Source organism: Folsomia candida, unplaced genomic scaffold, assembly GCF_002217175.1.
Source record: "Folsomia candida strain VU population unplaced genomic scaffold, ASM221717v1 Fcan01_Sc036, whole genome shotgun sequence".
Lineage (NCBI taxonomy): Eukaryota > Metazoa > Arthropoda > Collembola > Entomobryomorpha > Isotomidae > Folsomia > Folsomia candida.
Window position 1 is genome coordinate 1,036,792 of NW_019091228.1, and position 15,229 is coordinate 1,052,020.

The following is a 15,229-nucleotide window of genomic DNA, read 5'->3' on the forward strand; positions in this document are numbered from 1 at the left end:
GGAAAATCTAGGAAGTTTTAGCATTTTAACAGCTTTAAATTTTTATTGAAAATTGTATGAATGTCTATTTTGAAAAGTCATTCACATATGTATATATATATATATATGTGCGGGCAACTGCGGTCCGACTTGTACATTTAAGAAAATGTTTATCTTGTCGATAATTCGATAAAAATTTCTCCGGAGGAAATCTAGCGCAAATTTTACAGTAAGGTTGTTCTAGGCATCATCAAAAATGCGCAACCTTGCAACCTTGGGTTAAAATCTGAAAAATGACATTGATGACTGATGTCTATTTTTTTATATCATTTCCTACGAATGTAGTATTTTCTTCTGGATTACAGATCCTAGTAGATTATGCTTTCGTATAATCTTTAGAATAAAACAAGGCTTCTGTTACATTTTTACAATTAATTTGCATCTTCATATTACGTTAATTGATAATCCATTAATTTAGGATATATTTCCTCAAAGAATTAGAGAAGATGAATTTTTGAATTATTTTGACTTTTTCATGAATCTTTCAGTTAGGCAATTGTTTTTAAGGCTAGGGCTTTTAAACCTCCGATACCTATAGACTCAATTTTTCTACCCGTCTAGTGCACAAAATATTATTCTGGAAAAACGGTGAAAAACCGGTTTTTCACCGGTTTTGGTGGGCGGAAAACCGGAAAAACCGAAAACCGGTTTTCAGAAAAGGGTCCGGTTTTAAATTCCCTACAGGCGAGCGAGGTGGAGAATCAGTTTGCAAGTTTAGATGAATGAAATTAAGTATTTGCACTCTTAAAAATAATGTTGCTCTTTTAAAAATTAAATGGCATCTAATTTATATGTTGTAATTATTTATGCTAATATGCAGATAGACCAACCTCTATTTTGATTGTTACTTTGATTGTAATTTTGATTGTAATTTAGGTACATGTATTATAGGGAAATTAGTATCATTTTAAATTTATTCAAATAGCAAGATAACATTTATTACCATGGTTTAATACATAATAATTTTAATCTAAATATTACACAATTCGACAACTTAAACATGTTCACAAAGACTTATCAACATCAAAATAATCGCTTTCATGAATCGGATTACATCCTTGGACTATGGACCTGACCACATTTCCGTACATATAAACCCATCCAATCAACTCTGCGGTTGAGTAACATGTCGAGTTTCCGGAAAAATCATTATTGAAAAATCCAGTCCAACTCGATCTTCCCGTAAGAATCAGGGCAGTTGGAACAAAGTCAAAATTGTTGGCCGCTAATCCAGTAAAAGTTCGCTCCATCCCGCCATGTGCGTTACCTGGTACTCCGCTGTAAATTGAAACACTTGGTGCTGTTGGGTCCGAGGGTCCGTGATGTCGGAAAGACAGGGTTTCAGGAATTGTTCTATTTAGGCAAACTTGCGTTCCAGAAACGGAAGTGTATGTGAATGTAAGATCACTTGTATAGTTCGTTGCACTATAACCTTTCCAACTACAAAACCAAATAGGTTTTAAATACTGTCTCGTTTATTATTTTAAATCACTTATTTTTATTTTGGCGTTCAAATTTTTCAATTTCGTATGACTTCTACGCCAAAATAAAATAATTCGGCTGATTCGGCTAATGTAACCAGCAGGGGAGGAGCAGCTGTACACCTTGGCCAGTTCCCTTGTAAAACTCTGTCCTCGTTTTAAGAGTCCGAGCAAACGGGACAGTACATACATACATGGGTTAAGTCATGTATCGATGACGGGAATTTGCAAGATAGTGCAGTTTGGGTATGGGAACGTCCATATATTACGTAATTAGTTTAGTGGGTGGATGGTATTGGTCTGAATATCTTTCCTATGTAAAAAATTCCCTATTCCTTAATTCTTACGCTGGATGGCTGGGTGCTATGTAAAATCGAAAATTTTTGATGACTTAATATATGGATGGCCCCCATTTAATCGACAGGATACACTTTATCGGTAGGCATCGCATGTCATAACATACCAAAAATTTACCAAAAATTACCAATTAAAATTTTCCTTTCATTCCTTGTCCATTTGGTTTTTATATCAATTCAGAAAAATGTCTTCTTATTGCAATAACAAATATGAAATTGACAACACGACATTAAAAATAATTTTTTTATTTAAAAATACGTACTGTCCTTTGTAGCATAACGACTTTACATCCCGCAACAAGGCCGAATATGCCGTAATATCGGGCTCCTTACTTCGGAAGATGAACTCATTTCCTTCTAAGCCAATTTCTGTAAATAATGACAGCTCCTGCACGTAGCCCAGCGCAATGTTGAAGAAGGCAGTGATATAAATTAGTCGAAGCAACATGGTAACAAAGGTCGGCCAGAAGGTTGACTAATTAGTTTTGACAGAATGGATTGAATTTTATACCAGAATCTATCCTTACTATCGTCAAATGTACATGTGAACGTAAGCATTTAATTTTGGGAGATAAGATAAGCCATACAAATTTACATATATCTGTGTATGTATAACTAAAGTCATTGCGGAATTTGAATATGTTACAAAATAATTAAAGGGTTGTCAGCCAGAACAGTTGATTGGTATTACGAAATCAGATGAATACGTAAAGAATTATGTAAGATATACTAATAGCGATATTATAAAATAATGATTTTTTTTCGAAGACCAATTCAGATTATGGGGAATGTTCATATATTACGTCATCAAAAAAGACGCTTATTTTAATACCACCCAGCCACCCCTTCCCTATCCTAGTCATGTTAAGTTTAACACGAGTAACACCAAAGCCATCCACGTAGAGTTCTTTTCCATGACGTAATATATTTGAGCCAAACTAAGGGGCCATCCATATATTACGTCAAAGAAAATTCTCGATTTTAGCATCCACCCACCCACCCAACGTATGTATGTATATATTAAGGGATAGGGAAGTTTAACATGGGGAAGACCTACCTACATAAATCACCCTCACATAAAAATGATGACGTAATATATGGACGTTACTTAAGTTTGGATGATACTTAAGTGAAAGATTCTTCCATTTCAATTGAATGACTGTGAATGAAAGGATTTTTCACTCATCCATTTTCACCCTATGTTTAATAAGTCGAATAAAATGCGTGAACGACAGCATCAGAATGAAAATCTTCGGGATGATTGACTTTTGAATGAAAATATTTGTTTTGAACAGGTTTGCGAATAGTATGCTGCACGACATGCAACTCGACAGGAATTCTACGCTTCTCGAAATTCGTAATATTTCTGAAAAATTTGCCACTACTTTGAAAGAAAATCTGGACGTGCTTGATCAAGTTGTCGAGGACTTAGAAAACTGCGTGGCTCCGGTGAATTGTCGGGCTCGGGCGGAACTCGAGGTTCAAAACGCTTCATACTCCGGGTATTTAACGGTGGGTCAGATTCGGGACAAAGTTGCAGGGTGCGAAACAGAAGCGAGATTAGTGGTCATTAAGGCGAGCGAGGTGTAGAACCAGTTTGTAAGTTTGGATGGATGAGTTGGAATGATTTTTTTAAGTACACTCTTAAAAATAATGTTACTATTTTGAAAATTAAATGCTCTCTGACTTCAATATTATATGTACCAACTATCAGTATTTATCTATCTACATATTTATGTAAATGTGGAGATATTTTTATTGTAAAATTTTCTAGGAATGATGTTTTAATTTTTAATCAATGATGCAATTGGGCTCATCTTTCTCTTGAATAAAGCCACAAAAATATACACGTTGTACACTCTTAGAAAACTGGTATTAAAGCGTGACTGACTGGAGTAAATGTTTATACTCCAGTAAAAAAGTGCACTGCCTTTTTAATAACTTTGTGATAATAAAAAATTTACCGCTGTTGGTACCAAGTCGGGAGGAAGTTATTACCAAATCAATACCGATATGTGTGACTTCACCACATTTTTAACAGTTCCAATAAAAACGATAGATTCTTCATAAAATTGTGTTTTTTTCTTTTTACAGTTAAAGTTTGTAATTAACTTATTTTTAGATATATGTACATAATTGTACATTTTTGGTACTTTATGCGCAAATTTAATACATACCCAAGAGGATAGAAATTGGGTTTAGAAACCCTTTATTGTTGAGTTGTTCTGAACAACTTGTTCATCAATTTTAACCTTGTTCATAAATAAATAATCTTGCATTTAATTGTGTACATAAGATGGAATAATTACTTAACGGGTCTACACACGCAGGAATTTATGCAAGTGGAAATTTATTTATTTTGGGACAAATTATCTGACAAGCAGTGTGATGGATGAATTGGATGGAAAATTAATTAAGTGATATCACGGGGAGAGATAATATCTTCTGAGCTGTTGGATGATGGTTGACTTTTGTCCGCTTGCATACTCAGGTGCAGCGCAGTTGCGAAGGAATAGGTGGGCATTTTTGATAACTCTGAAGTATGTAGTGCTGTTCACGAGCTATAATCGAGCCAAACGGTAAAATTAATTCGAATAAACTCAGCGGAGTCATGAGTTACCCACAATGGAACCCTTTTTGAAGCTCGATAGATCGGGATTGTGTAGCGAGTTATATCAGGAAATCAAGTAAAAAATTAGGAATCACGTGACACTTAATTTTCCGTTGAATGGTCGGTTTGAATAAAAATATTTAAGTAAAAACTTTCTATAATTTCAGTCGGGTAATAAATATGTACATATTACCAAAACTTTATTTAGTTACAAACTATTGTGTAAGGCATGCATCTCAAATTCCCGCCCAACCATGGCCTCAATAAAATCGTTTGCATTATCCGTTATATAACAGTATGTTTGATGCTCGTTTTACTCGGGGATTACTCAATTTGTACATATTCCGACGTATTTATGCATGATGTTCGGATCTACGAATTCGCTAAGCCCGAGACGGGGAATTGTACTTATATTTAAGAAAATTTAGATACACATTGCTCTACCCGACATCCTTTGTATGCAGGGTTCCGTTTTAATACTGAAATTATCCTAATGTATACACATTTTCACGACGTACCAGTATAAGATTTAACACTGCACTCTTGGAAATAACGGTACAGTTTTAGAAAGTAAATGTACTCTTAATTCCATATTGATAAGCAACTAAATTCAGAATTATGAAACTCTACCCATTATCAAGAGTAGGTTGTTCTGAGTTTTGTGTAGTCCAGTTACATACATACATCACCTAGAATTTAAGGTGCATTTACCACAACATTTTTAAGAGTCATCTTGTCCAAATTTACTTAAGTGCATATGTCAATAACTGGACGAACGAACAGACGAACGAACAGAAAACACGAGGAGAATAAGCCAGGTAGAAAAATTTGGCTGTGTCATCACTCATCGCTCACCTGTCATTGGGCCAGATTAGGGAAGACTTTGCTTGATTGAACAACCAATTATCTAATCGAATGGACTGGTATAAATTTGCGTCGCCTTGGTAACAGTGAACCAGTTCGGCCCAGTTGACGACGACGTGAACCACATACCACTAATCGAAAATGAAGTCCCTTCTGATCCTCGTCTGCCTTGTGGGGTGTGCCAGGTGCGTATATAAATAAAACTAAAATACGTAAGAAAGGAATTAATTGCTTATCTTTAAAAATTGGCATTATTTTTTTAAATCATAGTACTCAATAGGTTAAAGTGATTTTTTATTCATAAAATTGCTAATTCACACTTTATGTCAAGCAATCAATTAAAATGGTCATTATTTCCCATAAAAGGTATATATTTATTTCAAGAAGTCTTCAATGTTTAAGTTTTTTTAATCCTCTTTTTAACATTGGTCGGTATTGGGAAAATTACCGAATTTGAGGGGAAAAATATCCGAAAACCTTTTTAGCATCAAGCCTTCCATGCAATTCTAAATAAGCAATATTTGAAAAAGTGTTATAGTTTTCAAAATTTTGAGAAATTTTGGTATCACTAAAATGTTGCCAGTATTTACACAATTGGTCTGTAAATTGAAAAAATATGAATTTTTTCAAATTCTTTTTTTTATAGCCTGGCCTCCGCCCAGATTAAGTACACGCATGCCGTGGCGTTGCAAAAAATCCAGGCGGCCGGAATTGGCATCAGTTCCTCGGGCGGTTGCAGTGACCGGAACAACCCGACCTGCACGTCCCTTGAGAACGTCAACATCAACACGATCGACACTGGATCCGGGGGAATTACGACGTTCAAGTCCGCGTCCGGATGCGCCGTCACAATCACGGGAGGAACTGAGGTAAATGGTGAAAATTTTACCTTAAAATTGTGGCGAAAATTGGGAATAAGAGGAAAGCATTTAGCCCAAAGTTACAAATTAATGGGACTTTCATTTATTTCAATAACTGGACAAAAAAATTTGGAACTAAAAAAATACATGTTCTTATATATCTTAAATACCTGGTAATTTATGTAAGAACAGGTGGAAAAAATTGTAATACATTTGGAAAAATTGGGAATTAAATTAAAGTTGACAAATTTAGGAAAAGTTGTGATTTAGTCAAAACAAAGGTGGGCGAGATAGGGAAAAATTAGATATTAAGTAGAAAAATTTGTCATTTTGTAAGAAAAATTGGAATTACTAGGAATTATGTAAGTGAGAAAAATTATGGAAAGAAAAATTGAGGGTTTTTGGTAAAAATTGTAACACTCAAGAAAGTAAAGTTGTAATCCTAACTAAGCTAAAATTGTTTCTAAAAATTTCCCAGACTGGCCACGCCTCGGGAACTTATTCCCACTGGAACGGATACAAAGTTGACATTTCTTTGAACACGTGCGTCAACAACTGGATCACGAACACGTACACCTTCATTGGAAACCGACCCGGCGATGGGGCCCCGCAATACCAATCCGCCGCTGGAAACATTTACGCCCGAGAGAGCAATCACTGGGACATCCTCTACTATTAGAGATTTTCAAAATTTTGAAATTATATTACGAGATTAGATGAATTTTGACGAAATAAATATAAATATTTCAATCGTTGTATTTATTACGAGTATAAATTATAATTTTAATTCCACCTTTTGAAATTTGAAAATAAACTTTCTGAAATGAATTTTAGTTTTTTGAGTTGATCTTTAAATTGTGGGGACGAGTTGGAAAAATTGATTTTCATTCAAAATAGTTAAGTCAGTCAGATTTTTGACTGAAGGTTAACATTCAGAATCAGTCGTTTTCATTCAATTGAAGGGAAATTCATTAGTCGTATATTCATATTCGCTATGGAAGATGCATATTTAGACGAAATTTTAGATCTATCATATGTATTTAAATGATGTGGGTATTCAGCTGTTAGAAAAATATTTATTCGTGCAATTGCATGAATTAACGCAGGAATTATATTCATTTAATTCACAAACTAGAAAAATGTGCATTAATTACTCACTTATTTACAATTAGATAACAAATATTAATTATTCACGTATTTATATATTATTCATTTTTTATTCATTTAATTTTAAAGTTTCCTTTAGTCAGATATGTTTCATAGTGCGCCCCATGTGTTAGGCATAGTATGAAATATGAATAAAATTATTCATCTCTATAAAAGCAATAACTATTTGTTCAACATTAGTTCATTCGAAAAAGCTTTAAAAAAATTGTCACCAATTTTTACATAAATGGTGCGGTTACTCACAGGATTTAGAAATTCACAAAATTCAATTTATTATTTGACAACTTCAAACCTGCGTACTATGCTTGACCCTCTAACCACGCCCCATTTGGTTATAATTATTTCAACCGCAAAACAAACTAGACTACTTCCCATGCAAACTCCGCAAATATAGAAACCCGCCATAATCTTGGAGCTAGAGTCAAGCTGCGACACACGAGTAAACTTTGGACGTGTCCAATTGGCATAGTAGTGAAATAGTTTGTTTGGTTTACCCGATCTAAACCAGGCCTCAAGATGGGAATAAATTCCTGACGAGATCATGCTCTTGATCCGTCTCTGAGCGTAATTCCCTCTAATTGGTAAGTTGCTCCAGCCTCGGGTTACCGAGAAGAGGGGCTCGTTCCCCGTCAAGTACTTCTTCTGGTTGAGATTATCATTAACAAAGGGTAGCAACGCGTCAATATTTTCCTACGTGTCGAGATACGCGATTTTCTGGCAGGCCGATACTGTATCCATAAATCTGTCCGTCTCCTCGTATTGAATTGGCTTGAAGGGCGAAATCGGCAACATGGTGTGGTACGAGATGTTCTCCATTTTCAAAACGTATGCTGTATAGTTTGTTACGTTGAAGGTGGGCTTTATGCCAATACCCACGTTAAAGGTGTTTTCTACGCGTGTTGCCATTTTTTTGACACCGGATTGACCCGTTTCCACCTCTCTAAACTGGCTAAATGAAAATAATCGTGAAAATGATTAGGTTCATTTGGATCACAAATATGGAACACTAGTTTAGAATTGGCTTAGTCAACTGTCCAGTATTTTGCGCTATGGGGTGCTTTAACTTACCGTAAAACAAGCTGGACTTATTCTAGATAGATACATACCCTAACAGCATATTCTTAAATGGCGCAAATCCTGACCAGCCTGGTTGTTGCCTACTAAATAAGTAGAAAAACCTACTCAATTTCGTAGCTGAATGGGAAGAATATATGCCGTATAGTGGCAAAGAAAACCAGGTAGCTTATCCGGGGTGGTTGCACGCCAGGTATTCCGACGAGGTTGAACGGCATGATCACCTGAATCTCAAAGAGCGTCTCCCATGGTGAAGTTTGCCAAGCTGGTACAATCATTTCCATCGTGAATAATGTTTTGTACCAGTTAACTAACACCGTTCCAGTTAGAAGGACGCACACCCCAACTAATAAACGTAGCCCCACAGTGATGTGAAATCTTGTCTTAACTTTGATCAAACGATCCATTACTGAGTTCTCTAGAAATATTCCGATCATAAATATAACCCCATCCATTGTAGGGGTTGCTAGCAATGCAGTTAAAATTGTACTTGTAAGCATGAGACTCAACACAATGCAAATCCATGACGAAATGTCGAACGGGTCTGTAAGTGCGGCTAGAATAAATGAGTCAGGCTTTACTTTGTAGCACGACAAGAATCTTTCCGTCTGGACTTGCTCGATTACAAATTCGAATGGACGACTGTGACTGGTAAAAAATTTATTTAATGTCGGGAAGTAGTAGAATGGGGTAATGTTTAAATCGGAATATCGGTTGAAATCATGAGGTAACCAAAATTCCTTCGATTCGATTAAATCTGTTAAAAAGTAACCTTCAGTCGGGCTTTTCTTATGGAGTGGCTTCTTCTCATTAGACCATCGCGCACTGGCAATTGCTCGGTTGTTAATTTCCCAAAAATACTTGTTAAGTTGTGACACAGTTTCTCCTATAATTTGTAACTCGTCGAAGCAATCGTGCCCCTCACACTGTACTTGAATCCAGCATCTGGACGGATTTCCTGACACACTTATTCCTTCATGATGGTACATATTGTGATAATAAAATGTCACGTGGTCGGCACTTGCGGGCCAAATAGTCACCCCATTTACGTCTAGGGTGACGTCAATTATCATAATTTCTTTCCTCTTATAATGGTAGAAGTCAGCCCCTAATTTTTCTATGAATTGCTGAAATGTCGATTTCGAATTTGTAACCAGAATGAAGTACTGTAAACCGAAGGACGTTTTTATTCCGTGGTTCCAGTCCACCGTTGCTTTGGGATTGTTAGGGTTGGGCATTATACGAAATGAGGCGGAACAATAGTGGGAAACATTTCTTCGAAGGACGGGAAATCTTAGGAGGTCGGAATAAGGCGTGGTGAAGAGGATAATGGGTGCTCTGTGTGATTTTAGGTTTTGAATATTTCGCGAGACAACAATAATGTTGTTGCAATTTTCAAATGGGGCTAAGTAATGCGTAATTTCTATTTGACGACTTCGCGGTTGAGCGTTGTGGACATGAACAGAACTACACTCTGTTGGCGCGAAGTGTAAGAAAAGTACTATAAGCAATGATATGGTATATAATAGAGGGGAGATTTTGTCCTTTAATATCGTTCGGAACATGAGTTCTCTGAAAATTGGATTTTTTATAAAATATGCTAACATCTTTTATATTTATTTTAGAAAAATTGGCAGTCTTAAAAAAAGTGACACACTCAGTATTTATGATCTTAAAGAAGCCAGTGTGAAATAAAATAAGGTATACGTACATATACGACTGTACGGAGGTGAGATTGAGAAGTAATTCTTTGTATTTATGAATGATGTATGTACATCCGTATAAAAGTGTTGCCATATTTACGAACCGGAATAATTTTAAAACCATCCGGTGGAAATTTCAATCCCAAGACAGCAATACCTGCGGAACCATAACAGCTTTCCAAAATTGCAAAGAAGTAGTACTACGCAAGGTGAACGATTGGCTAGATTTAGTGTCGACCAAACATTTCTCGTTTTCCGTTCATGTTCTTTTCTACGTAAACAATTTAAGAGGGGGTAAATCATCGGTGAAAGATTATACGCACGTCTCCACATAATGGGTAATTGTTGTAAGCATGTAAATTCTCAACGTGCCAATACTTATTGAGACTACAGTATTAAATTGTGTGCGTGGGTACATCCTACTTTTTTTGTTTTAATGTATGTATGTAAATATGAATATGTAAGTATGTATATATAAGTAATTGCTTAATTTGATAAAAAGTTTTGTTAAGAAATTACTTGCATCCTGAATTACGCTGAGTTAGATAAATATGATGGACGAGGGTATGGATGTACATCCTGTTGTTGTCCGAGGTAATATAAACTCTTTTCAAAATACTGGAGACGATCCTCTCAATATTTGTGCAACCTATGGTGATAAATGGAAAGCAACCTCTTAATTTATTAAACTTGCTCCCTTATTAAATGAAATGCGTCTCTTAATTTGCATACATGACCGAATGTAAATCTTGCAGTAGAAATCGGGTTGACAGAACTATGAATGAAAAAAGTTTTTTTGAACAAATGTTTATGCGTTGCATGAGGGGGTGTAAATATGACAATAAATGACATGTTGTTCTCCGTCCGGAATGAATTACGGAACCGCCTCGAAGTACATATTTATTTAAAAAATACTAATGTCCAATTGAATCCGGGAGATGCTGCCAACTAGTGACCGCATCCCGCACTGTCGGTTCCCGGTGGTCCGGTGAGACATTTATGCTTGCAGGGAGCTTTCGGTCGTGCGATGGAGTCAGTCCCTGCTTCGCCTAGGCAGACGTAGACATAGTCGTCGAAACAGTTGGGGGTTCCGTACTGCTGGTTCAAGAGATGTCCGCACTACTGCAAATAAGTAAAACCTGGGTAGAATATGGCAGAATTTAGACTCTCTTAACTGCTTGGCCGCGCTGTCGGGTCCAAGTTAAATTGAGGCGCGCCCTAATTTTCCTGATTAACCGCGTTCCAAATTAAATTAGGAGGTTATTGACATTCATTTTTGAACAATAATGTCCCCAGGAATTTTAAATTTTCTTCTGGGAGGTTAGTTATTAAAGTACAAATCTATAATTTGCAATTTAAGCAAATATGTAATATGGCTTACATTTGAATTCACGCCCACACGAAAGTTAGTGGAGTTAGTTCACTTCTTTATTCTCATTCTCTCCCCCAAATCTTCGCAGGAATTTCAAACAATATTTCTCCTCCCGTCACCCTTAAATTGACCCCACTTACGTAAGCCGCCTTTCCATTGCCTTTACACATGCAGGGTGCGTCGGCCGACTTGATACCCAATTTATCCAAATTTTTCTGCGCGTCTTCATTCGCCTCCTGCATTTGTTCGGGTGGAATGCCATCGGCGTCCATGACGGGCATGTCGAATTGGGCGAATACGTCGGCGACGAGGAGGAGAAGACAGGTGAAAAGCAGGGGTCGCATTTTTATTCTTTTATTGGGGAAAAATGAGATGAAAAATAATTTTGGGTAAGAGTTTGACCAGAAGGAGGAAGCGTCTGGCAAGCAAAACGAGAAAACAATGGATCGACCAAGTCTAGAACAATGGATAAATTGAGGTCACATTGTTAAAATGAGAGTTCAAACAAATTAAGGGTAAGTTTAGGGTTCCGCAATTGTTTGTTTTTTTATAAATAAACCGTCGCAAACGCGCATACGGAAGTAGCTTCAGACTACTTCACTCCAAGCACTCCCACGACATCGCGGGAACACTTGATTTTACTGTATTTCATCTATACATTCAATTTTTTCAAAAATCTCATTTTGCCCCGACCACACCCCCTAGTGATAAGGGGGTGTGGCACAACTCGGGAGCACTTTATTCTACTGTATTTCATCTATGCATTCAATTTTTTCAAAAATCTCATTTTGCCCCGACCACACCCCCTGGCGCCCGGGGGGTGTGGCACAACGGGGGAACTCAAAATTTCACTCCATTTCATCCATAGATTCAATTGCACTAAAAATCTCATTTTGCCCCGACCACACCCCCTGGCGACCGTGGGTGTGGTCCGGTTGCACCCAAAAGTTGATAATATCCTCCCCCTGGGGTATTATGTATGATGGCGAAAACCGATTTCGATTATCTTTATCCGTTCTCCCGTTATCCTGCTGACAGACAGACGGACAGACAGACAGACAGACAGACAGACAGACAGACAGACAGACAGACAAAGTCTTCACATAAAGTAGCTGAAGCTACTTAATAAATTTTATGTAGTGTTTTTTTTATTTGTTTTGCACATTCAACTTCTATGTATTTATAGAATAAAAATCTCTATCCCGGACCAGTCAATTTATTTTTAATCATGTAAAGATTTTTTTAAATTCAAAAATTATATTAAATGGTAGCGTGGCTTATTTCAAAAATGTAAATAAATGATCAAGAAAAACAGAAAAATGTGTTATTTACACTGCAATTTATATGATACTCATTTTCACTAGTTTACTAATTTCTGCAGAAATTATTTCTAACAAAAGTAAAAAAAACACTCCACCAAAATAAAACAAAAACAACCTGTCGATTTGTTACACAAAAAATTTTAGGATGGCAACCCTGTGCATGGAAGTTGGGCGCAGAACCGTGTTTAACACGGAAATGATTGTTAATTGTTCTAGTTGACTAAAGTAGCAAATCAACCAACGCAATAGTCTTGAGGGAGATACATAAATAGGTATCTACTTATTGAAATGTGTTTAATTTCTACTAAACTTAGGATTAGTTTCATGTTGTGATACGTCAACAATTTTAGTACTAACATACGTAGATAAATAAATAATTTAACGTTGGATTAGTACTACATAGATCGAGTTGAGGACATACAGACGTAAGGACAAAGCCTTCACATTCAATTTTTTTCAATTTTTATATTCAATTCAATTTATTAGCATTTGATATGGCCATGAGCCCTCATCAATACAATATTGCTTCATAAGACAAAACGAGAACAAATATCCCGTGGGCACAGGGAAACCCGTGGGATAAAACCTGGCCTGCCTCGAGAAGCGTGGCACCATTTGGCACGGGTTGAATTGGAAGATTTACTTCTTAATAAAATATTATCGTCAGATTGCATAGTCATACATTAATAATTACATATTGCGAATTTTTATATGCTTTGTGGTAGTTGAGGACTTTGTTTTGGGAGTTTGCTGAAAGCTGTTGACCAGAAGGCGAAAATTGCGTTACAAAAATTTGAGTTATTATTGTTATTGTTGTACAAGTGGGTGAAATCTTGGGAGTGTGAGTTTGGGGACAAGTTGCTTTGTAGAGATTTTCTGGGGTCGATGAGTGAGTTGCATTCGAATAGATAGTGGTTAAGGCTTGATTTTCCGAGAGAGCACCAAGGGCAAGCCGCCCTATCTTGGAGGGGGGCTACCTTATCTTTGTATACTATTCGGTGAAGATTGACTCTAGTTTGTGCTAAAGTCTGGGCCGCTGGAAGGGCAGGGTCTTGTAGCAAATATTTTTCTGTGGTGGCGTGGGTTTTGATTTTTGAGTAGTCTGGTGTCCAGGCCGAGTCGGTCATTAGAAGTGTGTCCTTGTTGAGAAGGAATGTAGTCAGTTTGCCGATTATGAGTTGCGTCTGTTCCGGAAACACATTTTTGAGTTGATCGTAGGGTTGCGAGAGTAGGTAACCGTCTTCGGTTAGGTTAAGCCATTTTTTTAGTTGTTTTGCCCAGCTTCGTTTTGCTGATGAGATTCTGGGTTCCCATCTCAACTGCCACTTTAAACATTGTGCAAGTAGTGTGTTGTCGTCTTCTTGGAGTATTTTGCAAATAAGGCGCAGAGTTGCTTTCACCATTAGGAGGGATGTATGTTGACTTCCGATCTCCAATCTGACAACATATCCTGGGGTGGACTTTGGTAGGCGCAGGAGACGCTTCCAAAATTGACATTGCGGTTGCTCAAGCTGGTCTTCTTCTAATGATAGTCCCCAAATCGGGGAGCAGTAGAGAAAAACTGAGTTGATGAGTGATTGTTGGAGTTTTTTATGTGTTGCAATTGGGGGGGATTTTTCCGCGTTGACAAATTCCAATCACTATGGCTGACGCTGCTGCGGCTTTGGAAGTAAAATGTGATTTAGCTGTAGAAAAGTGACCATTTCTGTGGAATATAACACCCAGGTAAGTGTATGTATCGACTACTTCCAACTCTTCTCCATTCCATAGGATTTTTGGGTTCGTTTTCATTTTCCTCTTTGAGAAAGCTACTACTTTTGTTTTGCCGATGTTGACCGTTAGCCCCATTTCTTTAAATGATTTTGAAAGGATGTTGATTTTTAGCTGTAGTTGGTCCGCTGTATTCGCGATCAGAACGATGTCGTCTGCAAAAAGCAGGAGCAGGAGAGAAAAACGAGTTTAGTGAATTCAGAGTTTAAACCTGCATGCGGCAGTTTATGAGACGTTGTTATCCAGTTACTAAGCAGGTGTAGCTCAACATACGTAGATAAATAAATAATTTAACGTTGGATTAGTACTACATAGATCGAGTTGAGGACATACAGACGTAATGACAAAGCCTTCACATAAAGTAGCTGAAGCTATCCATATAAACATCCTTATTAAATCGAGATATATAGGTTCCTACATATATATGTTCGTAAAAATGTATGTATAAATATGCAAATTGTCTTGTTTAATTAAATATCGAATTCTGGACACACGCAGACTTTTGCGTTATGCTGTTTGACAATATGTACATATGGCATTACTTTATAACTACCATTTCTGCGAAGCCAATAAGTTTGCTTGGCACGAAAACAGAATTTATATAAGCGTT

At 36.8% G+C, this 15,229-nt stretch overlaps 2 protein-coding genes across 2 annotated transcripts; one reads left to right on the forward strand and one right to left on the reverse strand.

Annotated features, from left to right (window-relative positions):
• Positions 1–924: 924 nt before the first annotated feature.
• On the reverse strand, positions 925–2,357 carry LOC110860963. The gene is made up of 2 exons (XM_022110085.2): positions 2,140–2,357; positions 925–1,479 (listed from the first exon to the last, which is right to left on the reverse strand). Exons 1-2 carry the CDS (start codon positions 2,322–2,324, stop codon positions 1,044–1,046), a joined length of 621 nt encoding a protein of 206 aa, XP_021965777.1. The 5' UTR covers positions 2,325–2,357; the 3' UTR covers positions 925–1,043.
• A 3,029-nt stretch (positions 2,358–5,386) lies between these two features.
• Positions 5,387–6,969, forward strand: LOC110860957. Its single transcript, XM_022110077.2, has 3 exons — positions 5,387–5,536; positions 5,998–6,220; positions 6,690–6,969. Exons 1-3 carry the CDS (start codon positions 5,493–5,495, stop codon positions 6,888–6,890), a joined length of 468 nt encoding a protein of 155 aa, XP_021965769.1. The 5' UTR covers positions 5,387–5,492; the 3' UTR covers positions 6,891–6,969.
• The last annotated feature ends 8,260 nt before the right edge of the window (positions 6,970–15,229 follow it).

Bases quoted from the DNA above. Each gene is read 5' to 3' on its own strand.
- LOC110860963 (XM_022110085.2), bottom strand. From the start codon at position 2,324: ATGTTGCTTCGACTAATTTATATCACTGCCTTCTTCAACATTGCGCTG. The intron at 1,480-2,139 runs GTACGTATTTTT...TTGGTTTTGTAG, and splicing joins TCGTTATGCTACAAAGGACA to TTGGAAAGGTTATAGTGCAA.
- LOC110860957 (XM_022110077.2), top strand. From the start codon at position 5,493: ATGAAGTCCCTTCTGATCCTCGTCTGCCTTGTGGGGTGTGCCAG. The intron at 5,537-5,997 runs GTGCGTATATAA...TTTTTTTTATAG, and splicing joins TGCCTTGTGGGGTGTGCCAG to CCTGGCCTCCGCCCAGATTA. The intron at 6,221-6,689 runs GTAAATGGTGAA...AAAATTTCCCAG, and splicing joins CAATCACGGGAGGAACTGAG to ACTGGCCACGCCTCGGGAAC.